General features: G+C 42.5%; 1 protein-coding gene across 2 annotated transcripts in view; it reads left to right on the top strand.

Annotated features, from left to right (window-relative positions):
• Positions 1-26,005, top strand: part of rab3gap1 (RAB3 GTPase activating protein subunit 1) — a 118,384-nt gene that overhangs the window by 77,198 nt on the left and 15,181 nt on the right. For both annotated transcript variants that reach the window (XM_068035073.1, XM_068035074.1), the window contains exons 18-20: positions 8,328-8,735; positions 22,648-22,785; positions 23,575-23,802. In XM_068035073.1, the coding sequence (XP_067891174.1) occupies positions 8,328-8,735; positions 22,648-22,785; positions 23,575-23,802 (774 nt within the window). The remainder of the gene's footprint in view (positions 1-8,327; positions 8,736-22,647; positions 22,786-23,574; positions 23,803-26,005) is intronic.

Below are 26,005 nucleotides of genomic sequence, written 5' to 3'. Positions count from 1 at the left end.
CAAGAAAGGTGTAAATATGGGAAATGATAAACAAACCGTGACAGGAAGAGATAGAGAGTACAAATCTAAGAGTAAATCAGCAGTCAAGGCTGGACATTACAAAAATAAGAAAAGGACAAAACTAAAGGCTCTGTATCTGAATTCATGTAGCCTTCGAAACAAAACAGATGAACTGATAGTGCAGATAGAAATAAATAAGTACGATCTGAACGCCATTACAGAGACATGGCTGCGAGATGACATAGATTGGGACCTGAATATTGAAGGGTACATGACATTTAGGAAGAGCAAGGGGAGGACCCACCATCCATGGTTAAATAAACAAGTTAAAAGATTGTATCAAACTTAAAGAAAAAGCATATCATTGTGAAAAGATGGATGTCAGGTCAGAAGATTGGACAAAATATAAAAAACAGCAAAGAATGACTAAAAGATTGATGAGGGAAAAATTAGAGGATGAGATAAAGCTAGAAATGTAAAAACAGATAGTAAGAGTTTCTATAGATATTTTAAAAAGAAAAGTGTTAACAAAGCGAGCATTGGTCCTATAGAAAGTGAGTCTGGGGAATTAATAATGGGAAATAAGGAGCTGGCAGATGAACTGAACAGGTATTTTGCATCAGTCTTCACCATAGAGGATACGAATAACATCCCAGAAATAGCTGTAAATCAGGAAATGGAAGGGAGCGAGGAACTTAAGAAAATTACAATCATCAGGGAAATGGTACTGAGAAAATTGTTGGAGCTGTGGGCTGATGGACTTCATCCTAGGGTCAAAAAGAAGTGGCTAGTGAGATAGTTGTGCATTGATTTTAATTTTCCAAAATTCCTTGGATTCGGGAAAGGTTCCATTAGATTGGAAAATAGTGAATGTAATACCTTTGTTCAAAAGGTGAGGGAGACAGAAAGCAGGAAACTACAGGCCAGTTAGGGAAAATGTTAGAAGTTATTATTAAAGAATTTATAGCATGGCATTTAGAAAAATTCAAGGTAACCAGGCAGAGTCAGCATGGTTTTGTGAAAGGGAAATCATATTTAACCGATGGATGTATTATACTTAGATTTCCAGAAGGCATTTGATAAGGTGCCACTTCAAAGGTTATTGCAGAAAATTAAAGCTTATGGTGTAAGGGTTAACATATTGGCATGGATAGATGATTGGCTAGCTAACAGGAAACAGAGAGCAGGCATAAATGGGTCATTTTCTGGTTGGTAAGGTGTAACGGGTGGTGTGCCACAGGGATCTGTGCTGGGGCCTCAACCTTTTACAATTTATACAAATGACTTGGATGAAGGGACTGAAATTTTCTGATGACACAAAAATAGATAGGAAGGTAAGTTGTGAAGAGGGCATAAGGAGGTTACAAAGGGATATAGATGGTTAAGTGAGTGGGCAAAGATCTGACAAATGGAGTATAATGTGGGAAAATATGAAATTGCCTATTTTGGCAGGAAGAGTAAAAAGGAAGCCAATTATCTAAATGGTGAGAGATTGCAGAGCTCTTAGACACAGAGGGATCTGGGTGTCCTAGTGCATGATCTTAGTGTCATCTTTACGAACAGGCTTAGAAATTTCTCTGAGACTAGGATGCTTTGGTGGAGGTTATTTATTGCTTGCTTCTGCTCTCCAAATGACACCTCCAGCCAGTGCTGGCTGGCTCTTTATGTATACACACTTGGGTGTTAATTACTTAATTGTATTCAACACCTGTTCACCCTGTTATCTTGAACTGCCAGGCATTTATCATCCATTAACAGAACTTCAAACGCTAACACATGAATTGCAAAAGGTTAGTATGCAGGTTCAGCAAATAATTAGGAAAGCTAATAGAATGTTATCATTTATTGCGAGGGGAATCGAATACAAAAGTAGAGAGGTTATGCTTCAGTTATATAGGGCATTGGTGAGACCACATCTGGAGTACTGTGTATGGTATTGGTCTCCTTATTGAAGGAAGGATGTAAAGGCTTTGGAAGCAGTTCAGAGAAGGTTTACTAGACTAATACCTGGAATGGGCGAGTTGCCTTGTGAGAAAGGTTGGACAGGTTGGGCTTGTATCCGCTGGAGTTTAGAAGAGTAAGAGGTAACTTGATTGAAACATATAAGATCCTGAGGGGTCTTGATAGAGTGGATGTGGAAAGGATGTTTCCTCATGTGGGAAAATCTAGAACTAGGGGTCATTGTTAAAAAATATGGTGTCGCCCGTTAAGACACAGATGAGGAGAAATGTTTTTCTCAGAGGGTCGTGAGTCTTTGGAACTCTCTTCCTCAAAAGGCAGTGGAAGCAGTGTCCTTGAATATTTTTAAGGCAAAGGTAGATAGATTCTTGATCAGCAAGTGGGTGAAAGGTTATCGCGGATAGGCAGGAATGTGGAGTCAAGGTTACAATCAGATCAGCCATGATCTTATTGGATGGTGGAGCAGGCTCGAGGGGCCGAGTGGCCTACTCCTCCTAATTCTTATCTTCGTGTGAGATACCGGTCCTCCCTTTTCTTTCACAGCATTCCAGTGATGATAGAGCTGATCTTGGTTCCCATACACAGCTAGTCCAGCTGTATCCCATGTTCTTGCTGGGCTAACATGTGACTTTCTCTAAACTACCCACAGCTTCCCATCTTGCCATGTTAGTTCTCTCTCTCCTGTAGTTTGTCTGAACTGCATTCTGAAAGTCATTTACTGCAGACAGAGAGTGTTGTGTAGTCACATACAATGCAGTTAAAGAAGTGATACCTAATGCATTAGCATTGCGTTTATATAGTAGCATTTTGATAGCATTTTACAGCCAACCTGACCCTCAGGCACCTAGGCATCTCACTATAGCATGGATTTCAAAAGGGAAATTCTTGCTTGAACAATCTCATAGAATTCTTTAAAGAGATAACAGAGTAATAAAGGGTAATATAGTAGATGTAAATCATCTAGATTTCCAAAAGACCTTTGATAGGTTGCCACATACTGTATTAATGAACAAGATCAAAGCATGCAGAGTCAGGGGACAAGTAGCGGAATGGATAAAAGCAAAATACTGCAGATGCTGGGAATCTGTAATAAAAACAAAGTGCTGGAAGTACTCAGCAGGTCAGGTGGCATCTGTGGAGACAGAAGTATAGTTAATGTTTCAGGTCTGTGACCTTTCATCAGAACTGGCAAAGTTAGAAAAGAATTAGGTTTTAAGCAAGTGTGGGAGGTGGGTTTGATGGGGAAGAGAACAAAAGGGAAGGCGTGTGATAGGGCAGAGGGCATGAGCGATTAAATAACAAAGGTGGCATGGGACAAAGGCATAGAGTGTGTTAATGCTAGTGGTGAATGCCAAAACATTGGTCCAGAGATAGTGTTAATGACAGAATAATGAGCAGCTCTGTCCACATGAAAAACCAGGCACATGGTTAAAAAAAAAGGCCAGTCATGCTCTGAAATTGTTGAACGCAAGGTTGAGTCCGCAAGGCTGCAGACTGCCTAATGGAAAGATCAGCTGCTGCTGCTCGAGTTTGTGTTGATGTTCACTGAAACACTGCAGCAGGCCAACGACAGAAATGTGGACATGAGAGCAGGGGGTGTGTGTTGAAATGGTAAGCAACCAGAAGCATGGGGTCATGCTTTCGAACTGAGCAGAGGTATTCTGCAAAATGGTCACCCAATCTGCATTCGGTCTTCCCAATGTAGAGGTGACTGCCTTCTGAGTAGCGAATACAGTATACTAAATTGAAAGAAGTACAAGTAACTTGCTGCTTCATCTGTAAGGAGTGTTTGAGGCCTTGGATGGTGAGGAGAGAGGAGGTAAAAGGTCAGATATTACACCTCCTGTGATGGTACAGGAAGGTGCTGTGGGAAAGGGACGAGGTGTCGGGGTGATTGAGGAGTGGACCAGGGTGTCACGGAGGGAATGATCCTTTAGGAATGCTGACGGGGAGGAGAAAGGAAGATGTGTTTGGTGGTGGCATCATGCTGGAGATGGCGGAAATGGCGGAGGATGATCCTTTGGATGTGGAGGCTGGTGGCATGGAAAGTGAGGACAAGGGGATCTGTCGTGGTTCTGGGAGGGAGGGGAAGGTGAGGGCAGAAGTGCGGGAAATAGGTCAGACACAGTTGAGGGCCCTGCTGGCCACAGTAGTGGGGGGGGGGGAATCCTTGGTTAGGGAAAAGGAAGACATGTCAGAAGTTCTGTTGTGGAAGGTTGCATCATCAGAACAGATGTGTTGGAGACGGAGAAACTGGGAGAATGGGATGAAATCCTGACAGGAAACAGGGTGTGAAGAAGTGTAGTCAAGGTAGCTGTGAGAGTCGGTGGCCTTATAATGAATATTAGTAGACAGCCTATCCCCACAGATGGAGACAGAGAAGTCGACGAAGGGAAGTGTTGGAGATCGACCAAGTAAAGGTGAGAGAAGGGTGGAAATTGGAAGCAAATTTGATAAAGTTTCCCAGTTCGGGGCAAGAGCAGGAAGCGGCACCGATACAGTCATCAACGTGCTGGAAAAAGAGGTGAGGGAGGTGGCCTGAGTAGAACTGGAACAGGGAATATTCGACATATCCCCTCACAAAAAGACAGGCATAACTAGGACCAATGTGGGTACCCATAGCAGCACCTTTTATTTGAAGGAAGTGAGTGTAGTTGAAGGTGAAGTTGTTCTATGTAAGAACAAATGGAGCCAGGCGGACGAGGGTGGTGGTGGATGGGGACTGGTTGGGCCTCTGTTCAAGGAAGAAGCGGAGAGCCCTCAGACCATCCTGGTGGGGGATGGAGGTGTAGAGAGATTGGACGTCCATAGTGAAGAGGAGATAATTAGAGCCAGGAAACTGGAAATTGTTGAAATGACGTAGGGTATCAGAAGAGTAACAGATGTAGGTGGGAAGAGAGTGGCCCAGGGGAGAATCAAGATCGGAAGAAATAAGTTCAGTGGGGCAGGAACAGACAGAAATAATGGGCCTACCAGGACAGTCCTATTTGTGGATTTTGGGAAGGAGATAGAAGCGGGCTGTCCGTTGTTGCGGGATTATGAGGTTGGAAGCTGTAGAGGGAAGATCTCCAGAGGAGATGAGGTCACTAACAGTATTGGAGACAGTGGCTTGATGTTCGGTGGTGGGGTCATGATCCAGGGGGAGGTAGAAAGAAATATTTGAGAGTTGGTGCTCAGCCTCTGTAAGGTAGAGGTCGATATGCCAGATAACAACAGCATCACCCTTGTCAGCAGATTTGATCACAATGTTGGGGTTAGACCTGAGAGAACAGAGTGCATCAAGTTCGGAGGGAGACATGTTAGAATGAGTGAGGGGAGCGGAGAAATTGAGATGGGTAATGTCATGCTGACAGTTGTCAATGAAAAGATCAAGGTCAGAGGGAAGGGAAGGAGGATCTGGAGGGGTGTTGGTACCCATGAGCTGCTGGAGTTTGCGTTCCTTAACACCTGAAAGGAAGAGAAAAAGGTTTTTGTTAATGAATCGGGTAAGATGCAGGATCAAATGAAACTGTGGAGCAGAACAGCTTTGAGAAAAGGTGAGGCGGTGCTTCTGGAGAGAGAGTTCAATTGTGTACATGTTGCAGCACATGGCACTGAGTGTTGATCTCAGGATGTGGTGAGAGCAGCAGTCCGGGAAACGTTGTATTTCTCTGAGATATCTGTAATCCTGGGTGGATTCAAAGCATGAAGGATGGAACTTCAGTTGGAATAAGTTGGAGCAGGAGACAGTCAGAGGAAGGAGATGTGGTTGTGAAAACGAGGTTTAGTAGACACCTTATCAAACATCAGGAGGGACATAGAAAGCAATGAAGGTAAACAAGGTAAAAGAGACAAACAGAAATCTCATCAGAGAGAAGAGCAGAACTTCTTCGAGGTAGGCATTCCTGGAAGAGAAATGGCCATGAATTATACACAATAATATAAAAGAAAAATACTGCAGATACTGGAAATCTGAAATAAAAACAAAGTGCTGGAAATACTCAGCAGGTCAGGCAGCATCTGTGGAGAGAGAAGCAGAGTTAACATTTCAGGTCTGTGCCATTTCATCAGAACTGGCAAGGCTAGAAAAGAATTAGGTTTTAAGCAAGTTGGGGAGTCAGATTTTGGTGGGAAGAGAACAAAAGAGAAGATGTGATAGGGCAGAGGGCAGGAGATATTAAATAATAAAAGTATCATGGGACAAAGGCAAAGAGCATGTTAGTGCTTGTGGTGAAAGACAAAGCATTAGTCCAGAGAGAGTGTTAATGGCAGAATAATGAGCAGCTCTGTCCACATGAAAAACCAGGCACACGGTTTAAAAATAAAATAATAAAAAGAATAGAAAAATATTTAAAAAGGCCAGTCATGCTCTGAAATTGTTGAACTCAAGGTTGAGTCTGCAAGGCTGTAGAGTGCCTAATCGAAAGATCAGGTGCAGATCCTCGAGCGTGCGTTGATGTTCATTGGAACACTGCAGCAGGCCATGCTTTCGGACTGAGTGGAGATGTTCCACAAAATGGTCACCCAATCTGCATTTTGTCTCCCCAATGTAGAGGCGACTGCCTTGTAAGCAGCGAATACAATATACTAAATTGAAGGAAGTACAAGTATGTCGCTGCTCTTTGCGTTTGTCCCTTCGCAGTTTTGTTACATAATCTCTCCTGCCCTCTGCCTTATCACACCCCTTCCCTTTTGTTCTCTTTCCCACCAAACCACCACCCCCCCCCCCCCCCCCCCCCGCCCCCTGCTTAAAACTTGCTTAAAACCTAATTCCTTTCTAACCTTTGCCCGTTCTAGCAGAATGGATAGCTAGCTGCCTTCAAGACAAAAAAGCAGAGTCTGGGTAAAAGGTAGCTTTTCAGATTGGCATAAGGTGGAAAGTGGGATCCCACATGGATCAGTGCTGGGACCACTGTTGTTCACAATTTATATTAATGATTTAGACTTTGGAATCAAAACTACAATTTTGAAATTTGCAGTTGACAACAAATTGAGGGGGATAGTCAATGCTGAGGAGGAATGCAACAAATTACAAGAAGACATTAATAAACTTGCAGAATGGGCATATAATTGGCAAATGAATTTCAACACAGACAAGTTTATGGTATTACATTTTGATAAAAATAAGGCGGTCACATATTTCTTAGGAAATAAGAATCTCAATGGGGTAGAGGAACAAAAGTATCTTGGAATAAAAGTACATATATCACTAAAAGTAGCGACAAGCTAATAAGGACAAAAAAGCAAAACGAGCATTGGGGTTTATTTCTAGAGGGTTCGAATTGAAAAGTAGACAAGTTATGCTAAAGTTCTCTCTAACCTTGGTTCTAACCATACATGGAGTACTATGTATAATTCTGGTTGCCATATTATACAAAGGATATAAAGGCACTGGAGAAGGTACAAAGAAGACTTACAAGGACGATTCAAGAAATGCGATGTTACACTGATCGGGAAACAATGAACAGGTTGGGTCTCTCTTGAAAAGAGAAGACTGTGAGGTGTCCTAATAGAGGTCTTTAAAATTATGAAGGGGTTTGATAGAATAGACAGAGAGACTGTCAGCATTTGTGGAACACAAGAGGCCATCACTATATGATAGTCACCAAGAAATCAAATGGGGAATTCAGAAAAACTTCTTTACCCAGAGAATGGTGAGAATATGGAACATGCTATTGCAGGGAGTGATTGAAGTGAATAGTATAGATGCATTTAAGAGAAGGCTAGATAAGCTTTTGAGAGAGAAAGGAATAGAGGGTTATGCTGATAGTTAGATGAGGAAAGACAGGAGGAGGCTTGAGTGGAGCATAAATTCTGGCATGGACTGGTTGGGCTGGGCTGAATGACCTGTTCCTGTATATTCTATGTAATTCTATATCTGTCCGGCCCTACGCTGCATAGCAGTCAAATTCCGTTAATTCATTAAGCAGTGTTGTCTGTATCATTCGTTTGTATACATTTTTATTCACTTTTGTAAAACAGAATATCGTTGAATCTTGAACGGTTAAGGAGAGACGTGCTATCATATATGCAGTACTCTCTCATCTCCTCTCTCACCCTCCCGTGGCACCATTTGGAAACAGGACACCAGATAGTGGCATTCCAGTCACTGGAAGCAATTCAATTGCAATCAGAAAACTGTTTGAAGAAAGAAAATGAGAGGAAAAACTGCCAGGGAGATTATGTGGTGGGTGCTTATAATCAACAATGACTTTTGAGACCAAGGAATCATGGAGCAGCAGAAGCACTGAGTTGTGCTTTGGTAGATGCAGTTTGCCCTGTGCGGTGCTGTAATAGGTTGCATTTGAGCTCTTGAACATAAGGGGAGGGGTAGGAATGAAATGGACAACTTTTAATTTCGTGTGAAAACTTTTATTTTTCATTTTAAGATGCTGAACTGTTGCATTGAGAGGAAAAAAATAAGAGATGATGGAAGAAAACAAGCAGCTGAAAATGTACTAGGTGGTTTTGTGGAGAGGAAGGTGTCAAATACTACTGGTAAAGGGACACAAGAATGTTCTGATAACAAAGAGTTTGATAAGGAAAACAAAGGGGAATCATCTCAGCAGAAGTCGTGGGACTCATGGAGTGACAGCGAGGATGAGTTTTTTGAATGTCTGAGTGACACAGAAGAGTTGAAAGACAGTGAAATGAAAGAAGGAGCAACAAAAGGAGAGGAAAAAGATGAAGGAGGAAAGAAAGAGATGCAAAAGTGGAGACCAGAGGGACGTCTGCATCAATATGGCAAACTCACTCTGCTTCGCACAGAAGATCCACTTTATATTCCAGTTACACAGGTAAGAAATATTGTGGGTAACGAGCATTAATTTCCAATATCTACACATTTTAAAATGAAGTGACAATGATACTTTCAAGTTATTTGTATATCAACAACTGCTACTTATATTTATATAGTGTCTTTAACATACTAAAACATGCCAAGGAACTTCACAGGAGAATTATAAAACAAAGTATGACACTGAGCCACAAAAGGAGATATTCAGTCAGAGGACCAAAAGCTTGGTCAAAGAGGTAGTTTTTAAGGAATGTCTTTAAAGGAGGAAAGTGAGGTGGAGAGGTGTAGTGAGGGTATTCCAGAGCTTGGGGCCTAGGCAACTGAAGGCGCAGCCACCAATGGTGGACTGATTAAAATCAGGGATGCACAAGAGGTCAGAATTCGAGGAGTGCAGATAACTTGGAGGGTTGTGGGGCTGGAAGACATTACAGAATAGGGAAGGGCAAGGCCATGGAGGGATTTGAAAACCAGGATGAGAACTTCAAAATTGAGATGTTGCTCAGTCAGGAGCCAGTGTAGGTCAGTGAGCACAGGGGTGATAGGGGAACGGGACTTGGTGCGAGTTAAGACACTGGCACCAAATATATTAGTGACTTTGTAAAGTCATCTTTCACGTGAATAAATTCAACCTATTTAATTACAGCTGATGGCCAGGTGAGTAAATATACCACTGAAGCAGAAAGATTCGCATCAGATTCCTGGTCTCTGCTAAACCTGTTAATCTCAGCCAAGTTAATATCGAGAGCAGTTCAGTTAGCCATAGATATCCCTGGTTAAGAAGGGAAAACAATTAGGCAGGATTTGTATTCCTGGTTGTTAAATGTAATCGCAGCTAAAATGTGTGCACGTGCCTGCCTGTATATATGTGTGTACATATCAAGTTGCAAAACCCCTGAAGGATTGGCGCTAATAGCTGAAAGAGTACAGCGGGAGATCAAGAGAACCTCAATGGAATTTCCAGTCCTAGAATACATTGGAAAGTAGACATGCAGGATTTTCCTTTGCCATACAATAACTGTACAGCGTAATAAAACCCACAGTTACAGATGACAAGACCCTGCTGAAAAATCTGTTAAGATAGATTTCAACTTAAAATCTTTCTTATGGTGAGAGTGAGATCATGAGGTCATAGAAAATCAATTTCCATGTATCATTCTTTCTGTAAGAGCAGGAGGAAGTAGCTCTTTACATTGTCAGGATTGATAAATTCCCTGGACCAGAGAGCTACATCCCAGAGTGTTGAAGGAGGTGGCTGTAGGGATAGTGGATGCATTGGTAGTTATCTTTCAAAATTCTGGAAAGGTTCCTGCAGATTGGAAAGTAGAAAATGTAATCCCACTATTTAAGAAAGGAGTGAGAGAGAAAATGGGGAACTAAAGACCTGTTAGTTTGACATCAGTAGTAGGAAAAATGTTAGAATCTATTATAAAGGATGTGATAACTAGCCACTTAGAAATTAATGATATGATTGGGCAGAGTCAACATAGATCTATGAAAGGGAAATCATGTTTGACAAACTTGTTGGAGTTTTTTGAGGATGTTACTTCTAGCATAGATAAAGGAGAACCAGTGTATGTGATGTATTTGGATTTTCAGACAGCTTTTGATAAGGTCCCACACAGGAGGTTAATAAACAAAATTAGAGCACATGGGACTAGGGTAATATACTGGTATGGATTGAGAATTGGTTAACGGACAGAAAACCGAGTAGGAATAAATGGGTCATTCTCAGGATGGCTGGCTGTTACTAGTGGGGTACTGCAAGTATCAGCGCTGGGGCCACAGCTGTTCACAATCTATATAAATGATTTGGATGTGGGGACCAAATGTAATATTTCCAAATTTGCAAATGACACAAAACTAGGTGAGAATGTAAGTTGTGAGGAGGATGCAAGGAGGCTTCAAGGGGACTTGGACAGGCTGAGTGAAGAGGCAAGAGCATGGCAGATGGAATATAATGTGAATAAGTGTGAAGTTATCCACTTTGGAAGAAAAAACAGAAAGACAGAATATTTCTTAAATGGTGAAAGGTTGGGAAGTGTTGATGTCCAAAGGGACCTGGGTGTCCTTGTTCTTAGAACATAGAACAGTACAGCACAGTACAGGCCCTTCGGGCCACGATGTTGTGCCGACCCTTTAACCTACTCTAAGATCAAACTACCTACATACCCTTCATACTACTATCATCCATGTACCTATACAAGAGTCTCTTAAATGTCCCTAATGTATCTGCTTCTACTACCACCGTTGGCAGTGCATTCCACGCACCCACCACTCTCTGTGTAAAGAACCTACCTCTGACATCTCCCCGAAACCTTCCTCCAATCACCTTAAAATTATGCCCCCTGGTGATAGCCCTTTCCGCCCTGGGAAAAAGTCTCTGGCTATCCACTCTATCTATGCCTCTCATCATCTTATACACCTCTATCAAGTCACCTCTCATCCTTCTTCGCTCCAATGAGAAAAGCCCTAGCTCCCTCAACCTTTCTTCATAAGACATGCCCCCCAGTCCAGGCAGCATCCTGGTAAATCTCCTCTGCACCTTCTCTAAAGCTTCCACATCCTTCCTATAATGAGGCGACCAGAACTGAACACAATATTCCAAGTGTGGTCTAACCAGGGCTTTATAGAGCTGCAGCATAACCTCGCGGCTCTTAAACTCAATCCCCCTTTTAATGAAAGCCAACACCCCATACGCCTTCTTAACAACCCTATCAACTTGGGTGGCAACTTTGAGGGATCTATGGACGTGGACCCCAAGATCCCTCTGTTTATCCACACTGCCAAGAATCCTGTCTTTAAGCCTGTATTCTGCATTCAAATTCGACCTTTCAAAATGAATCACTTCACACTTTTCCAGGTTGAACTCCATCTGCCACTTCTCAGCCCAGCTCTGCATCCTGTCAATGTCCCGTTGCAACCTACAACAGCCCTCCACACTATCCACAACTCCAGAAACCTTTGTGTCATCGGCAAACTTACTAACCCAGCCTTCCACTTCCTCATCCAAGTCATTTATAAAAATCACAAAGAGCAGGGGTCCCAGAACAGATCCCTGCGGAACACCACTGGTCACCGAGCTCCAGGCTGAATACTTTCCATCTACTACCACCCTCTGTCTTCTATGGGCCAGCCAATTCTGTATCCAGACAGCCAATTCCTTGTATCCCATGCCTCCTTACTTTCTGAATGAGCCTACCATGGGGAACCTTATCAAACGCCTTGCTAAAATCCATATACATCACATCCATTGCTCTTCCTTCATCAATGTGTTTTGTCACATCCTCAAAGAATTCCATAAGGCTTGTGAGGCATGGCCTGCCCCTCTCAAAGCCATGCTGACTGTCTCTAATCAAACTATGCTTTTCCAAATAATCATAAATCCTGTCTCTCAGAATCCTCTCCAATAATTTTCCCACCACCGACGTAAGACTGACTGGTCTGTAATTCCCAGGGTTATCCCTATTCCCTTTCTTGAACAAGGGAATAACATTTGCCTACCTCCAATCATCTGGTACTACTCCAGTGGACAGTGAGGACGCAGAGATCATCGCCGAAGGCGCGACAATCTCTTCCCTTGCTTCCCGTAATATCCTTGGGTATATCCCGTCTGGCCCCGGGGACTTATCTCTCCTCATGTCTTTCAAAATTTCCAGCACATCCTCCTTCTTAACATCAACCTGTTCGAGCATATCAGCCTGTTTCACGCTGTCCTCACAAACGACAAGGTCCCTCTCACTAGTGAATACTGAAGCAAAGTATTCATTAAGGACCTCCCCTACCTCCTCCGACTCCAGGCACAAGTTCCCTCCACTATCCCTGATCGGCCCTATCCTCACTCTGGCCATCTTCTCGTTCCTCACATAAGTGTAGAACGCCTTGGGATTTTCCTTAATCCTACCCGTCAAGACTTTTTCATGTCCCCTTCTAGCTCTCCTAAGTCCATTCTTCAGTTCCTTCCTGGCTACCTTGTAACCCTCCAGAGCCCTGTCTGATCCTTGATTCCTCAACCTTAAGTAAGCTTCCTTCTTCCTCTTGACTAGCTGTTCCACATCTCTTGTCATCCAAGATTCCTTCACCCTACCATCCCTTCCTTGCCTCATCGGGACAAACCTATCCAGCAGTCGCAGCAAGTGCTCCCTAAACAGCCTCCACATTTCTGTCATGCATTTCCCTGAGAACAACTGTTTCCAATTTAAGCTCCCCAGTTCCTGCCTAATAGCATTGTAATTCCCCCTCCCCCAATTAAATATTTTCCCATCCCGTCTGCTCCTGTCCCTCTCCATGACTATAGTAAAGGTCAGGGAGTTGTGATCACTATCACCGAAATGCTCTCCCACCGAGAGAGCTGCCACCTGACCTGGTTCGTTGCCAAACACCAATTCCAACATAGCCTCCCCTCTAGTCGGCTGATCTACATATTGAGTCAGGAAACGTTCCTGGATATACCTGACAAAATCTGCTCCATCCAAACTATTTGCACTAAGGAGGTTCCAATCAATATTAGGGAAGTTGAAGTCACCCATGACAACAACCCTGTTACTTCTGCACCTTTCCAAAATCTGCCTCCCAATCTGTTCCTCCGTGTCTCTGTTGCTATTGGGGTTCTATAGAAAACTCCCAATAAAGTGACTGCTCCTTTCCTGTTTCTGACTTCCACCCATACTGACTCAGTAGACAAACCCTCCTCGACGACCTCCCTTTCTGCAGCTGTGATACTATCCCTGATTAGCAATGCCACTCCCCCACCTCTTTTACCTCCCTCCCTATTCCTTTTGAAACATCTAAACCCCGGAACATCCAACATCCATTCCTGCCCCTGTGATATCCAAGTCTCCGTAATGGCCACAACATCGTAGCTCCAAGTACTGATCCATGCTTTAAGTTCATCATCCTTATTCCTGACACTTGCGTTAAAATAGACACACTTCACCCCATCATACTGGCTGCAACTTTGCCCTGTCTAACCTTCCTCACAGACTCTCTGCACTCTGTATCTGCCTGTTCAACAGCTACCCCATCCACTGATCCGTAGCTCCGGTTCCCATCCCCCTGCCAAACTAGTTTAAACCCTCCCGAAGAGCTCTAGCAAACCACCCGCCCAGGATATTGGTGCCCCTCCAGTTCAGATGCAACCCGTCCTTCTTCTACAGGTCCCACCTTCCCCAGAAGGTATCCCAATGATCCGCATATCTGAAGCCCTCCCTCCTACACCAGCTCTGTAGCCACGTGTTCAGCTGCACTCGCTCTCTGTTTCTAGCCTCACTAGCACGTGGCACTGGTATCAATCCTGAGATTACTACTCTGCTCGTCCTGCCTTTTAGCTTCCAACCTAACTCCCTATATTCACTTTTCAGGTCCTCATCCCTTTTCCTAGCTATGTCATTGGTACCGATGTGTACCACGACTTCTGGCTGCTCCCCCTCCCCCTTAAGAATCCTGTCGACTCGATCCGAGACATCCCTGACCCTGGCATCCGGGAGGCAACATACCATCCGGGAGTCTCATTTGCGACCACAGAATCTCCTGTCTGTTCCTCTAACCATTGAATCTCCTATCACTATCGCTCTCCTATTCTTGAGTCACTAAAAGCTAACATGCAGATGCAGCGAGCAATTAGGAAGGCAAATGGTATGTATGTTGGTCTTCATCACAAGGGGTTTAGAGTACAGGAGTAAAGAAGACTTGCTGCAATTGTATAAAGCCCTGGTGACACACCTGGAGTATTGTGTACAGTTTTGGTCTCCTTATCTAAGGAAGGATATACTTGCCATGGAGGAAATGCAACGAAGATTCACCAGACTAATCCCTGGGATGGCAGAATTGTCTCATGAGACGAGATTGAGGAAACTGGGTCTGTATTCTCGAGAGTTTCGAAGAATGAGAGGTGATCTCATTGAAGCTTGTACAATTCTTGCAGGGTGGATGTAGCTAGGATGTTTCCCCTGGCTGTTGAATCTAGAACCTGGGGACATAGTTTCAGTATAAGGGGTAGGCCATTTAAGACTTGAGGTGAGGAGGAATTTTTTCACTCAGAGGGTGGTCAATCTTTGGAATTCTCTACCCCAGAGGATTGTGTAAACTCAATCATTAAGCATGTTCAAGACAGAGATCGATAGATATCTATATCTTGAGAACTGCTGAAAATAGAGACATGTTGTCGATGCTTTTTGTCTTGCGCTCATCAGGACAACATGCAAGAATAACCAATGTAAGGGAAAACAACAACTTATACTGCACGAGAGGGTGCTGATTGGTTGGCAAGTGAACTCTGATTGGTAGAGGCATTGCTATGGAGAATGCACCAGTTTCCAGTGACTGGCAGTTAACTGCCAAGCATTGTTTGAAATTTAAACCAGGCAGCTTGACTCTGGTCAAGGCATTGTCCTGAGGAATGAAGTAGCGAATGACTGTCACTTATGTTGTTCAACTGAAACTGGTACAATGTGTGTACATGTTCTTTCTGTCTGCAAAGAACAGGGCTCTGTGTATTAATGTATGTAGCTTCCAGTGCGCGCAAATGCGCCATACTGAGAGCCCAACTGACATCTTAAATTGGTTGTCAGCGAAATTCTTAGCACACTGAGGATTGTTTAGAAAATGTTGTCCAATCGTGGAATCACATCTAATGTTAGACACTGTGTTTTGAGTTTTGGAAGCATGGGCTGTTTGGGTAGGGCCTCTACCGTGCCCATTGCAAACAGCGGAAGGGACATGTTTGATACGATCCGCCAGTCTTTGGGACGTACGGCCTATATACCGAGCATCACACTGGCATTAGATGTACAGACTTGTTCACCAGACTAATTACATTAGATGTGATTCTGCGATTGGACAACATTTGCTAAATAATCCTTATGTGCTAAGAATTATGCTGACAACCCATTTGAGATTGTCAGTAGGGCTCGCAGTGTGGCACATTTGCGCTTGCTGGAAGCTACAGGGCCGTGTTCTTTGCAGACAGAAAGAACTTGTACACACATTGTGCCTGTTTCCGCTGAACAAAATAAGTGACAGCCATTTGCTGGCTTATTCCTCAGGTCAATGCCTTGACTAATCAGAGTCAAGCTGCCTAGTTTAAATTTCAAACAAAGCTTGGCAGTTAACTGGTAGTCACTGTAAACTGGTGCATTCTCCATGGCAACGCTTCTACCAATCAGCACTCTCATGCACTATAAGTTGTTGTTTTCCCTTACATTGGTTATTCTTGCATATTGTTCTGATGAGTGCAAGATGAAAAGCTTCGACAACGTGTCTCTACTTTTAGCAGTTCTCAAGTTCTGTACTACCAAACAACTAATGATATCAAGGGATATGGGGATAACTGAGGAAAGTGGCATTGAGGTAGATGATCAGCCATGATCCAATTGAATGGCGGAGCAGGCTTGACAGGCTGAATGGCCTACTCCTACTCCTATGTTCCTATGCTGTTTTTAATCCAATCTTCAAACACCTAGCCTATTCCAGCATGCATTTAGTATTAAAAAAAAAAATTGTAAATTTGTTTTTAAAGTTAATGTTGTTGGAAAATGCAATGGGAAGGCTTTCCATTGATGCCTTTAAATACACACCAACGTAGGCCAAAATTAAAGCATTTTTCCTTTTTTTGGTATTCACTCAAAACTGTCTTCCGACCTAATTGTGAGGACCTGTACAAGAAATTTAATGTTTACTTGTTTATAATCTGTGACTTTTCTAATATTTGTCAGTTCCGAAGAAGGGTCACTGACCCGAAACGTTAACTCTGCTTCTCTTTCCACAGATGCTGCCAGACCTGTTGAGTGATTCCAGCATTTCTTGTTTTTGTTCAAGAAATTTAATGGTTTGGTAGAATTCTCAAAATAAGAAAATACCTGTACTCATATTTTGTCAACAGGAGTCTTTTAAAAAGGTCTGCATTAGTTTCTTACAGAATCATAGAACTGTACAGCACAGAAGGAGGCCATTTAGCCTACTACACTTGTTCCAGCTCTTTCAAAGAACAAGCTAGTCAGTCCCACTCCCTGCTTTTTCTCCATTTCTCCTTCAAGTATTTATCTAGTTCCCGTTTGAAGGTTACTATTAAATCTGTAGCCACCACCTTTTCAGAAAATGCATTCCAAATCCCTAACCCCTTTTGTAAAGAAGTTTTTTCTCCTGTAGTCTCTTTTTTTTTTGCCAATCGCCATAAATCTGTGCCCTCTGTTATCGACATGTCAGTCATTGGAAAGTTTCTCTTTAGTTCATCTGTCTAAACCCTTCCTGATTTTAAACACCTTTATTAAATATTCTGTTAGCCATTTGGCTCTAAGGAGATCAACCCCAGATTTTCCAGTCTATCCAAGTAACTGTAATCCCTCAACCCTGGAAATATTCTGGTAAATTTCTTCTCTACCCTCTCCAAAGCCTTTCCATCCTTCCTAAAGTGTGGTGCCCAGATATGGACACACTACTCCATCTGGGACCATTGAATTTCATCTACCATGGGCTGAATTTTATGAGGTCTCCGGCGTTGGGGGGTGGGGGGGGGGCCTGAAAATTCTTCAAGGAGAGGCCCACCACGACCCCTGACACCGAGAAGGCCCCGCCGCATTTTACAGGCGGCAGTGCGGCCCCCCCCCCCCCCCCCCCACAACTACTGCTTGGTGGCAGGGCCTTCATTTCAATATTAAAATTAAGTTAAAAAGATGCAAATCAACTTACCTTGTCCCGGCGGCCGTCCCACGCCAATATTCTGGCCACCGACCGGAAGTCCCAAGCCTTCAGAACTCTGTTCGGAGTTCCGAGGCATGACACTGGTGGGGAGGGGGGGTACAGTGAAAACTTCAGGTTGGGAGGGGGGAAAACTGCTACGATTGATTGTGGGAAGGGGTTGAGGGTCAAATGTTCTGAAGGTGGAGGGTTAAAGTTAGTCATGTAAAAAATTGGTCTTCCGGGGTTATAGGTAATTCTATTTACAGAGAACGCATTGGGGGTGGGGGGAGGGCAGGGTGTTGGGAGAGCGGATGCAAAATTTGAATAAAATTTTATTTCAAATATTAGTGCGGCGGGAACTTTAAACATTTAAATTTACCTGACGGGCTTGAAGCCCTTTAAAAATGGCGCCACCGCCAGACGCTGTTGCCAGGGACGGAGCGGCTACCCCCTCTACATTATCGTGGGCAGCTGCTCCGCACCCTCTATTAATACGAGCACCCGCGTGAAATATTGTGAGAGCTCAGCGATGGCACATCCCCGTCAGAAGACTGCCGAGATCAGAGCGCGCCGTTGAGATTTGCAGCGCGCTCATAAATTTCAGCCCCATGTGTGCAACCAATCCACCGCCCTGTCTATGTCCTCTTGAAGTCCATTATTTTGTTCCTGTTTTACTACACTTACAAGTTTTGTTTCATCTGCAAATTTCAAAATTGTGCTCTATACCCCCAGAATCTGATTGTTAAACACAATGAAGTATTTAGATTTCAACTTGTTCAGATAATGTGAGATTTATTCTTGTTTATGCTACATATATTAGCAGTCCCAGCTTTCGTGACAATTCTATTGTGTAAATTAGATCTTTATTGATTAAGAAAAACTGATGGCTTAAAAGACCCCCATCATACATCTTGTCTACAGTCAAGCATTCTTCTTGTTACACATGAAATCATGTGAATAAAATGTAGTGCCAAGATTTGCTGATAATGGAAGAAAACAACCTAAAAAAACTAATGGGAAAGTTAAGAAGTGATGAACAAACCAAAAATAGTGGGATCATCATTTCCAAGCTGAGGAGCAGAAAAATGGTCAGGGTTTCTGGTTACAATGCAGCAACCCCTATCGGAAGTGGATGCAGGATAAGGGCAGGATTGGGCTTGTCCTGTTTAGCCTCCTCACCGTCTCAAATCAAATGACATATTGACAGGCACATTGACAAGGAATGGCCAGTTGGATTAGTGAACACTGAGTGGTTGTTATAGGTGGTGAAAATCAATTGCTGCTTTGAGGAGAGTGCTGGAGAATAAAATCTTATTTTCAACTGCTATTATCTGATGACATAAGCTTCTAAATGGGCAGAAATCTTACTTTTTGAAGTTAGTTGTTTGATCATTGTGACATTGCTGCAGGTGTTCCTCAAGTCCGAAGCCCAACCATCTTCAGCTTCCTCAATGACCTTTCCTCCAACATAAGGTCAGAAGTGGGGATTTTTGCTGATGATTGCACAGTGTTCAATACCACATGCAATTCCTCAGATACTGAAGCGTACATGCCCACATGCAGCAAGACCTGGATAACATTCAGGCTTGGGCTGATAAGTGACAAGTAGCATTTGTACCACGCAAGTTCCAGGCAATGACCATCTCCAATAACAGAGAATCTAACTATCTCTCTTTGATGTTCAACAGCATTACCATCATTGAATCCCCCACTATCAACATCCTTGGGGTTACCATTTATCAGAAATGAACTGGACCAGCCATATAAATACTGTAGCTACAGAACATGTCAGAGGCTGGGAATTCTGCAGCGAGTCATTCGCCTCCTGATTCCCCAAAGCCTATGCACCATCTACAAGGCACAAGTCAAGAGTGCGATGGAATACCCTCCACCTGCCTGGATGGGTGCAGCTCCAACAACACTCAAGAAGTTCAACACCATCCAGGACAAAGCAGCCAGCTTGATTGGCACCCCATCCACCACCTTAAACATTCATTCCCTCCACCACAAGTGCACAGTTCTAACAGTGTGTACCATCTACAAGATGCACTGCAGCAACCTGCCAAGCCTCCTTGACAGCACCACCTAGAAGAACAAGGGCAGCAGGGCAGATGGAAACACCACCACTACCTGCAAGCTCACCTCCAAATTGCACACTATCCTGATTTGGAATTATGTCGTTGTTCCTTCACTGTCGCTGGGTCAAAATCCTGGAACTTCCTCCCTAACAGTACTGTGGTGTACCTACACATGGACAGCAGTGGTTCAAGAAGACCACCACTTTCTCAAGGGCATTTAGGGATGGGCAATAAATGCCGCCTTGCCATCAATGCTCACATCCCTTGAATGAAAAAATATTGGTACTGCAGAAAAACAAAATTGCTTCCCATCCCATCCTCAAAATATTTTTCTAATTGTCTGAAGTGGATGATATCAAGACTCTGCAAATTCCACCCAAGCAAGCTATTTTCTGGGTTATTTGTCCAATATGGTTAGAAAATAGACATCTCAGCTCAAAGCACTCTCGTCTAAGTCATTAGTTTGTGCATTTAAGTTGTATTTCAGGGCTTTCACACACAATCCGATTTGACACTTCAGTGCAATACTGAGGAAATATTGTGGTGTTGACATTCTTTAAATAGCACGTTAAACTGAGGTTCTTTCTGCCTGTTCCTATGGTACAGATGGGCATAAAGACTCCATGTCACTATTTGAAGTGTATGGAATTTTCCTGGTGTCCAGGCAAACATTCTTCCAACAACACAAAAAAATTAACAGTTTATCAGTCTCATTTGCAGTTTCCTAAAGAGTAATTCATTGGATATGACGATCATTGGAATGTACTGAGTTTCCTGATGCGGTGCTATGTAAATGCAAGTTCATTCTTTACAGGATTTGAGCACACAGTGTAAGCTGACGCATCTTGTGCTCAACGAGTACTGCATTATTCAGATGGCCATCCTTTTGATAAAGAAGATCTTTGCCGTAGTAAAATGTTTTGTGTTCAGATGCCATTCACAATATATCATGATTGTGTGACCGTTGTTCTTGATTACATAGTCATTCAAGCTATAGATTCAAATAACAGTGCAAGGATGGAGCTTTTTGTAGTGGTACTAATGGAATCCCAGAAGCTTTCTCTGAATATTTTAACTACATCTCTGTTCGTTCCTTTTGTCTTCGAGAGTCAATTTGATGAGAAAAGAAAACTGCTACCTATTTGTAAATTTGTTATTCGGGATAGCTTCTGCCAAAGGTGTAGTGTACCTGCCATTTTGAAAATGGAGGCTTGGAGTGTGGGTTGAAGGGAAGGAAGAGAAAAATTGTCTTGGCTCCAAATAAAAAAAAAATAAGAAAGAAAATGCAAACACGGAAGCTTTCTTGTGTATGACATGTCCGTACACTGTTGGAAAATATCTAGATTTAGATAGGCTGCAGAGCTGGGCTGAGAGATGGCAAATGGAGTTTAATGCGGAAAAGTGCAAGGTGATTCACTTCGGAAGGAGTAACAGGAATGCAGAGTACTGGGCTAATGGGAAGATTCTTGGTAGTGTAGATGAACAGAGATCTTGGTGTCCAGGTGCATAAATCCCTGAAAGTTGCTGCCCAGGTTAATAGGGCTGTTAAGAAGGCATATGGTGTGTTAGCTTTTATTAGTAGGGGGATCGAGTTTCTGAGCCACGAGGTCATGCTGCAGCTGTACAAAACTCTGGTGAGACCGCACCTGGAGTATTGCGTGCAGTTCTGGTCACCGCATTATAGGAAGGATGTGGAAGCTGTGGAAAGAGTGCAGAGGAGATTTACTAGGATGTTGCCTGGTATGGAGGGAAGGTCTTACGAGGAAAGGCTGAGGGACTTGAGGTTGTTTTCGTTGGAGAGAAGGAGGAGGAGAGGTGACTTAATAGAGACATATAAGATAATCAGAGGGTTAGATAGGGTGGATAGTGAGAGTCTTTTTCCTCGGATGGTGATGGCAAACACGAGGGGACATAGCTTTAAGTTGAGGGGTGATAGATATAGGACAGATGTCAGAGGTAGTTTCTTTACTCAGAGAGTAGTAGGGGCGTGGAACGCCCTGCCTGCAGCAGTAGTGGACTCGCCAACTTTAAGGGCATTTAAGTGGTCATTGGATAGACATATGGATGAAAATGGAACAGTGTAGGTCAGATTGTTTCACAGGTTGGCGCAACATCGAGGGCCGAAGGGCCTGTACTGCGCTGTAATATTCTAATTCTAAAAAAAATCTCTAGGGTGCATAGTATATATATTAGCTCAAATTTCTATTTGTTCAACAGCAACCAATGGGAAAAAAACATTCATAAACACACAACATGCATGTCACTATCCCTCCAATAAAACCACTATTCAGAAAAAGGAACCAACGATTTTTCTCAAAAGCATGAGAAAGCCTTTTTGATGCAATTACACTTTTATGTTTTTATTCCCCCTCCTTTTCCTCTCCCCCATACCATTTTGTAGTCTCCTGGTATAGAATGTTGCAGTGTCTTTTTAAAATTGGAAATTTGTTTTACCAAATGTATTCTATTTGGATAATATTGGAATAACTTTTCTCTTGGGTCATGTTAAGCAGAATTTTTTTTTTAAATCATGAGCAAGCCACTGGTGTATTTATTTTATATCAATGAGACAAGATGATTAAATAGATGTTTAAAAATTTTCAGCGAAAACTGTAGCCACAAGCTGCATAGTGTAAACGCCAATTTAGAGTATAAGGACTTGGGTTTTGTGGCTGTGATTCCCCACATTCTCTCTTTATGTTTCAAACTCAGCTGTGTTGCTGTGCGAAGTACCCAAGTGGAAGCAGTAGATTCTTTGTCATGAGGTGCAGGGAGCATTGGAGGAATATTATGAGAATGCCATCCTTATACAAATCCTCATGCTTCAATTAGAGCAGCTTTGATATAGCCTGGGAGCAGATCATCTGGCTTTTCTCCTGATCTTGGCTGATTAGGCTTGTAACCTATGCCCAACACTGGACAGATTTTGCAAAAGATCCATTTTAAAGCCAGTAGATTGACCTATTAGATGTTTCACAGTCCAGTATTGGATAATATTCAAATTGTTAATCATTGAAAAGTTTGGGTCAAACTAAAAAGGTGCATGTACTTGCTGTTTGACGGGTTCTTTCTCCTCCCACCAGCTCCCCACAACTGCTGCATATCATAGGAAACAAATCTAACGTAGGCATTTTAATTTACTGAAACCTTTCTTCCTGTCAGGAGCCAGCACCAATGACAGAAGATTTATTAGAAGAACAGTCAGAGGTATTGGCTAAATTGGGGACATCAGCTGAAGGAGCACATCTACGTGCTAGGATGCAGAGTGCCTGTTTGCTGTCAGACATGGAGTCCTTCAAGGTAAAATACCTTTTCAGAATTTCAATCTTCCTAGTCGTCAACTGTAGGGGAACACTATCCTGTCATTAGATGTAATGGAAAAGGTTGGATGCTGTTCTTCTACCTGTGGTACATTCAGAATTGTACAGCATCACAGAAAAAAGTTGTGCAGCTATGATATAATTCACATTGAAGCTTGGTTCCTTAATTAGATACATTATTTTATGAGCTTGAATTGTGCATGATCAGCTGCAATAATATCACCTGTTCAAAGTGCACTGGAAGATCAGTGGTGTGCACAAGATTGGGTAATGCACACTGTTAAGAGATTTCTTCATAACAAATTATAGTTGTGTACATTATGCGTAGAATTTAGTAATGGAAGCTTGAGCAATTCACATGTTATTTTTCTAAGTACACAAAACTGTTATGCATTTTACTCTAGTTAACTCTAAGCATGTGCATACAATGTAGAGGCAACTACTAAAGTTGTAGAGTAAGAGAGAGACTTGAGGCTCATTGTAGATAAAACATTAAATGTTCAGAAACAGTGTTAAGTGGCTGCCCGGGCAAATTACTGGAGGGCTAATGGTGCTCATACAACTGTACAACAGTATGAGTTAGTATTCCTTTGGAGAGAAGGGTAGTGAATAAAAGAAAAAATATGCTGACATTTTTTTCCACAGGTTTACATGAAGTAATTTTTCTTCAATAAATAAAATATTTGAGGAGTGCTAACCACTACATTTTAAAGGCAATAATGTAACTTTACAGAGAAAAATTTTGTGACCCAGTTGATTTGTTTCTTAGGCTGCAAACCCTGGCTGTTGTCTGGAAGATTTTGTGAGGTGGTACTCTCCTCGTGACTATATTGAGGAAGAATTCACCAGTGAAGCAGGTGACAAGGTTCTCAGGAGAGAATTAAGTGCCAGAATGAAAATCCCTGGCAACATGTGGGTGGAGGCATGGGAAACGGCAAAGCCAATTCCTGCCCGACGACAGAGACGTCTCTTTGATGACACAAGAGAGGCTGAAAAAGTATGACTGATTTAAATAGTCATGTTAATGATGGCATAATGAGGGAAAGCAAACAAAAAATAGAAAAGTTGAGAGAATGTATGAAGTAAGGATGCAGGGCACATAAAGGGAAATAGTAAAGGTTCTTGGGCACTTGGAAAGTAAAATAATAAAGACTAAAGAGAATTAGAGGTGAGGAAGGAAATTTTGTCATGAAGGGATATTTTGTTTCAGTTCACACGTGAGTATGATACTGGAAATGGAAAGATAAAAGAGAAGGATCTGCAACAATTAGGTAGGATAACATTAGTTATGGAGGTAGTTCTGAAAACATTGGTGAAATTCAAAGTGGAGAAGACACTATGTCCTGTTGTCCTTTATTGTACAATGCTGAGGGAAGTCAGTGCGGAAATAATTAACTCTCGCAACAATTTTCAAACATCCTTGGATATGGAAGTTATTCCAGAGGATTGTAAAGCTGTTTTTATACAAGAAAAGCAAAAAAGCAATAACTGAGTAACTGTAACCTAATACTGGTAATAGGAAAGCTTTGAGACCGCATTGTTGTTCAATACATTAGCCACTAGCCATATGTATCTAATTGGGAATCCAAATGTAGCTTATTGCTTTTCTAATTAGCAAATAAAAATGAGCAATAGATTACATTATTAGGCGTGTGATATCAGTAATCTTACTCACACAGTGTGTACCTTAAGTTTTGTGTGTGTATATTGGTAAAGTGGTAAGACAGAAAAAATAGTGAATGCTTTTTGATTGTAATGGGTGCTTTACTTTTTGTGTGGTAAAAGATCATTAAGTAAGTATACATGTGAGGCACATTTACCTGTATTGTGTGAATATATGTAAGATGTTTTCTACTAAAATTAGCATATGGCTAAAATGGTGTCACTGTAGCCACTTGTGTCTAGTCAACAATTTTTATTGAACAATACTGTTGTAAAGGGTATAATATTGAATAAAGCTATAACTTTGAAAGACCTGGGGTAATTAAGGGCAGCCAGCACGTTTTAGACAAAAAAGCAATTTGTGTCGACAAATGTATTAGAGTCGTTTGAGGAAATAATGGAGTGTGTTTATAAAAGAAATACAGTGGATGCTCTATCTATGGATTTTCACAGTCATTTCATAAGTGCTGCATAGGAGGTGTGTTGATATAATTACGGTGTATAGTTTTAAAGGGAATTTGATAATATGGATAAACAGAATTGACTACAGGATAGAAAAGATAGTGGTATTTGACCAATGTTTTTCAGATGAAGGAAAAGGGATGTAAACAGTGGTTTCCCCCAGGTATAGAACATAGAACAGTACAGCACAGTACAGGCCCTTCGGCCCACGATGTTGTGCCGAACCTTTAACCTACTCTACGATCAAACTAACTACCTACCCTTCATTCTACTATCATCCATGTACCTATCCAAGAGTCACTTATCTGCTTCTACTACCACCGCTGGCAGCGCATTCCACGCACCCACCACTCTCTGTGTAAAGAACCTACCTCTGACATCTCCCCGAAACCTTCCTCCAATCACCTTAAAATTATGCCCCCTGGTGATAACCCTTTCCACCCTGGGAAAAAGTCTCTGGCTATCCACTCTATCTATGCCTCTCATCATCTTGTACCCCTCTATCAAGTCACCTCTCATCCTTCTTCGCTCCAATGAGAAAAGCCCTAGCTCCCTCAATCTTTCTTCGTAGGACATGCCCTCCAGTCCAGGCAGCATCCTAGTAAATCTCCTCTGCATCCTCTCTAAAGCTTCCACATCCTTCCTATAATGAGGCGACCAGAACTGAACACAATATTCCAAGTGTGGTCGAACAGGGCTTTATAGAGCTGCAGCATAACCTCGTGGCTCTTAAACTCAAACCCCCTGTTAATGAAAGCCAACACACCATACGCCTTCTTAACCCTATCAACTTGGGTGGCAACTTTGAGCGATCTATGGACATGGATCCCAAGATCCCTCTGTTCCTCCACACTACCAAGAATCCTGTCTTTAAGCCTGTATTCCGCGTTCAAATTCGACCTTCCAAAATGAATCACTTCACACTTTTCCAGGTTGAACTCCATCTGCCACTTCTCAGCCCAGCTCTGCATCCTGTCAATGTCCCGTTGCAACCTACAACAGCCTTCCACACTATCCACAAGTCCAGCAACCTTCGTGTCATCGGCAAACTTGCTAACCCAGCCTTCCACTTCCTC

This window comes from Heterodontus francisci, chromosome 7, assembly GCF_036365525.1.
Source record: "Heterodontus francisci isolate sHetFra1 chromosome 7, sHetFra1.hap1, whole genome shotgun sequence".
Taxonomy (NCBI): Eukaryota; Metazoa; Chordata; class Chondrichthyes; order Heterodontiformes; family Heterodontidae; genus Heterodontus; species Heterodontus francisci.
This window is presented reverse-complemented; position numbering and strand designations above follow the sequence as displayed.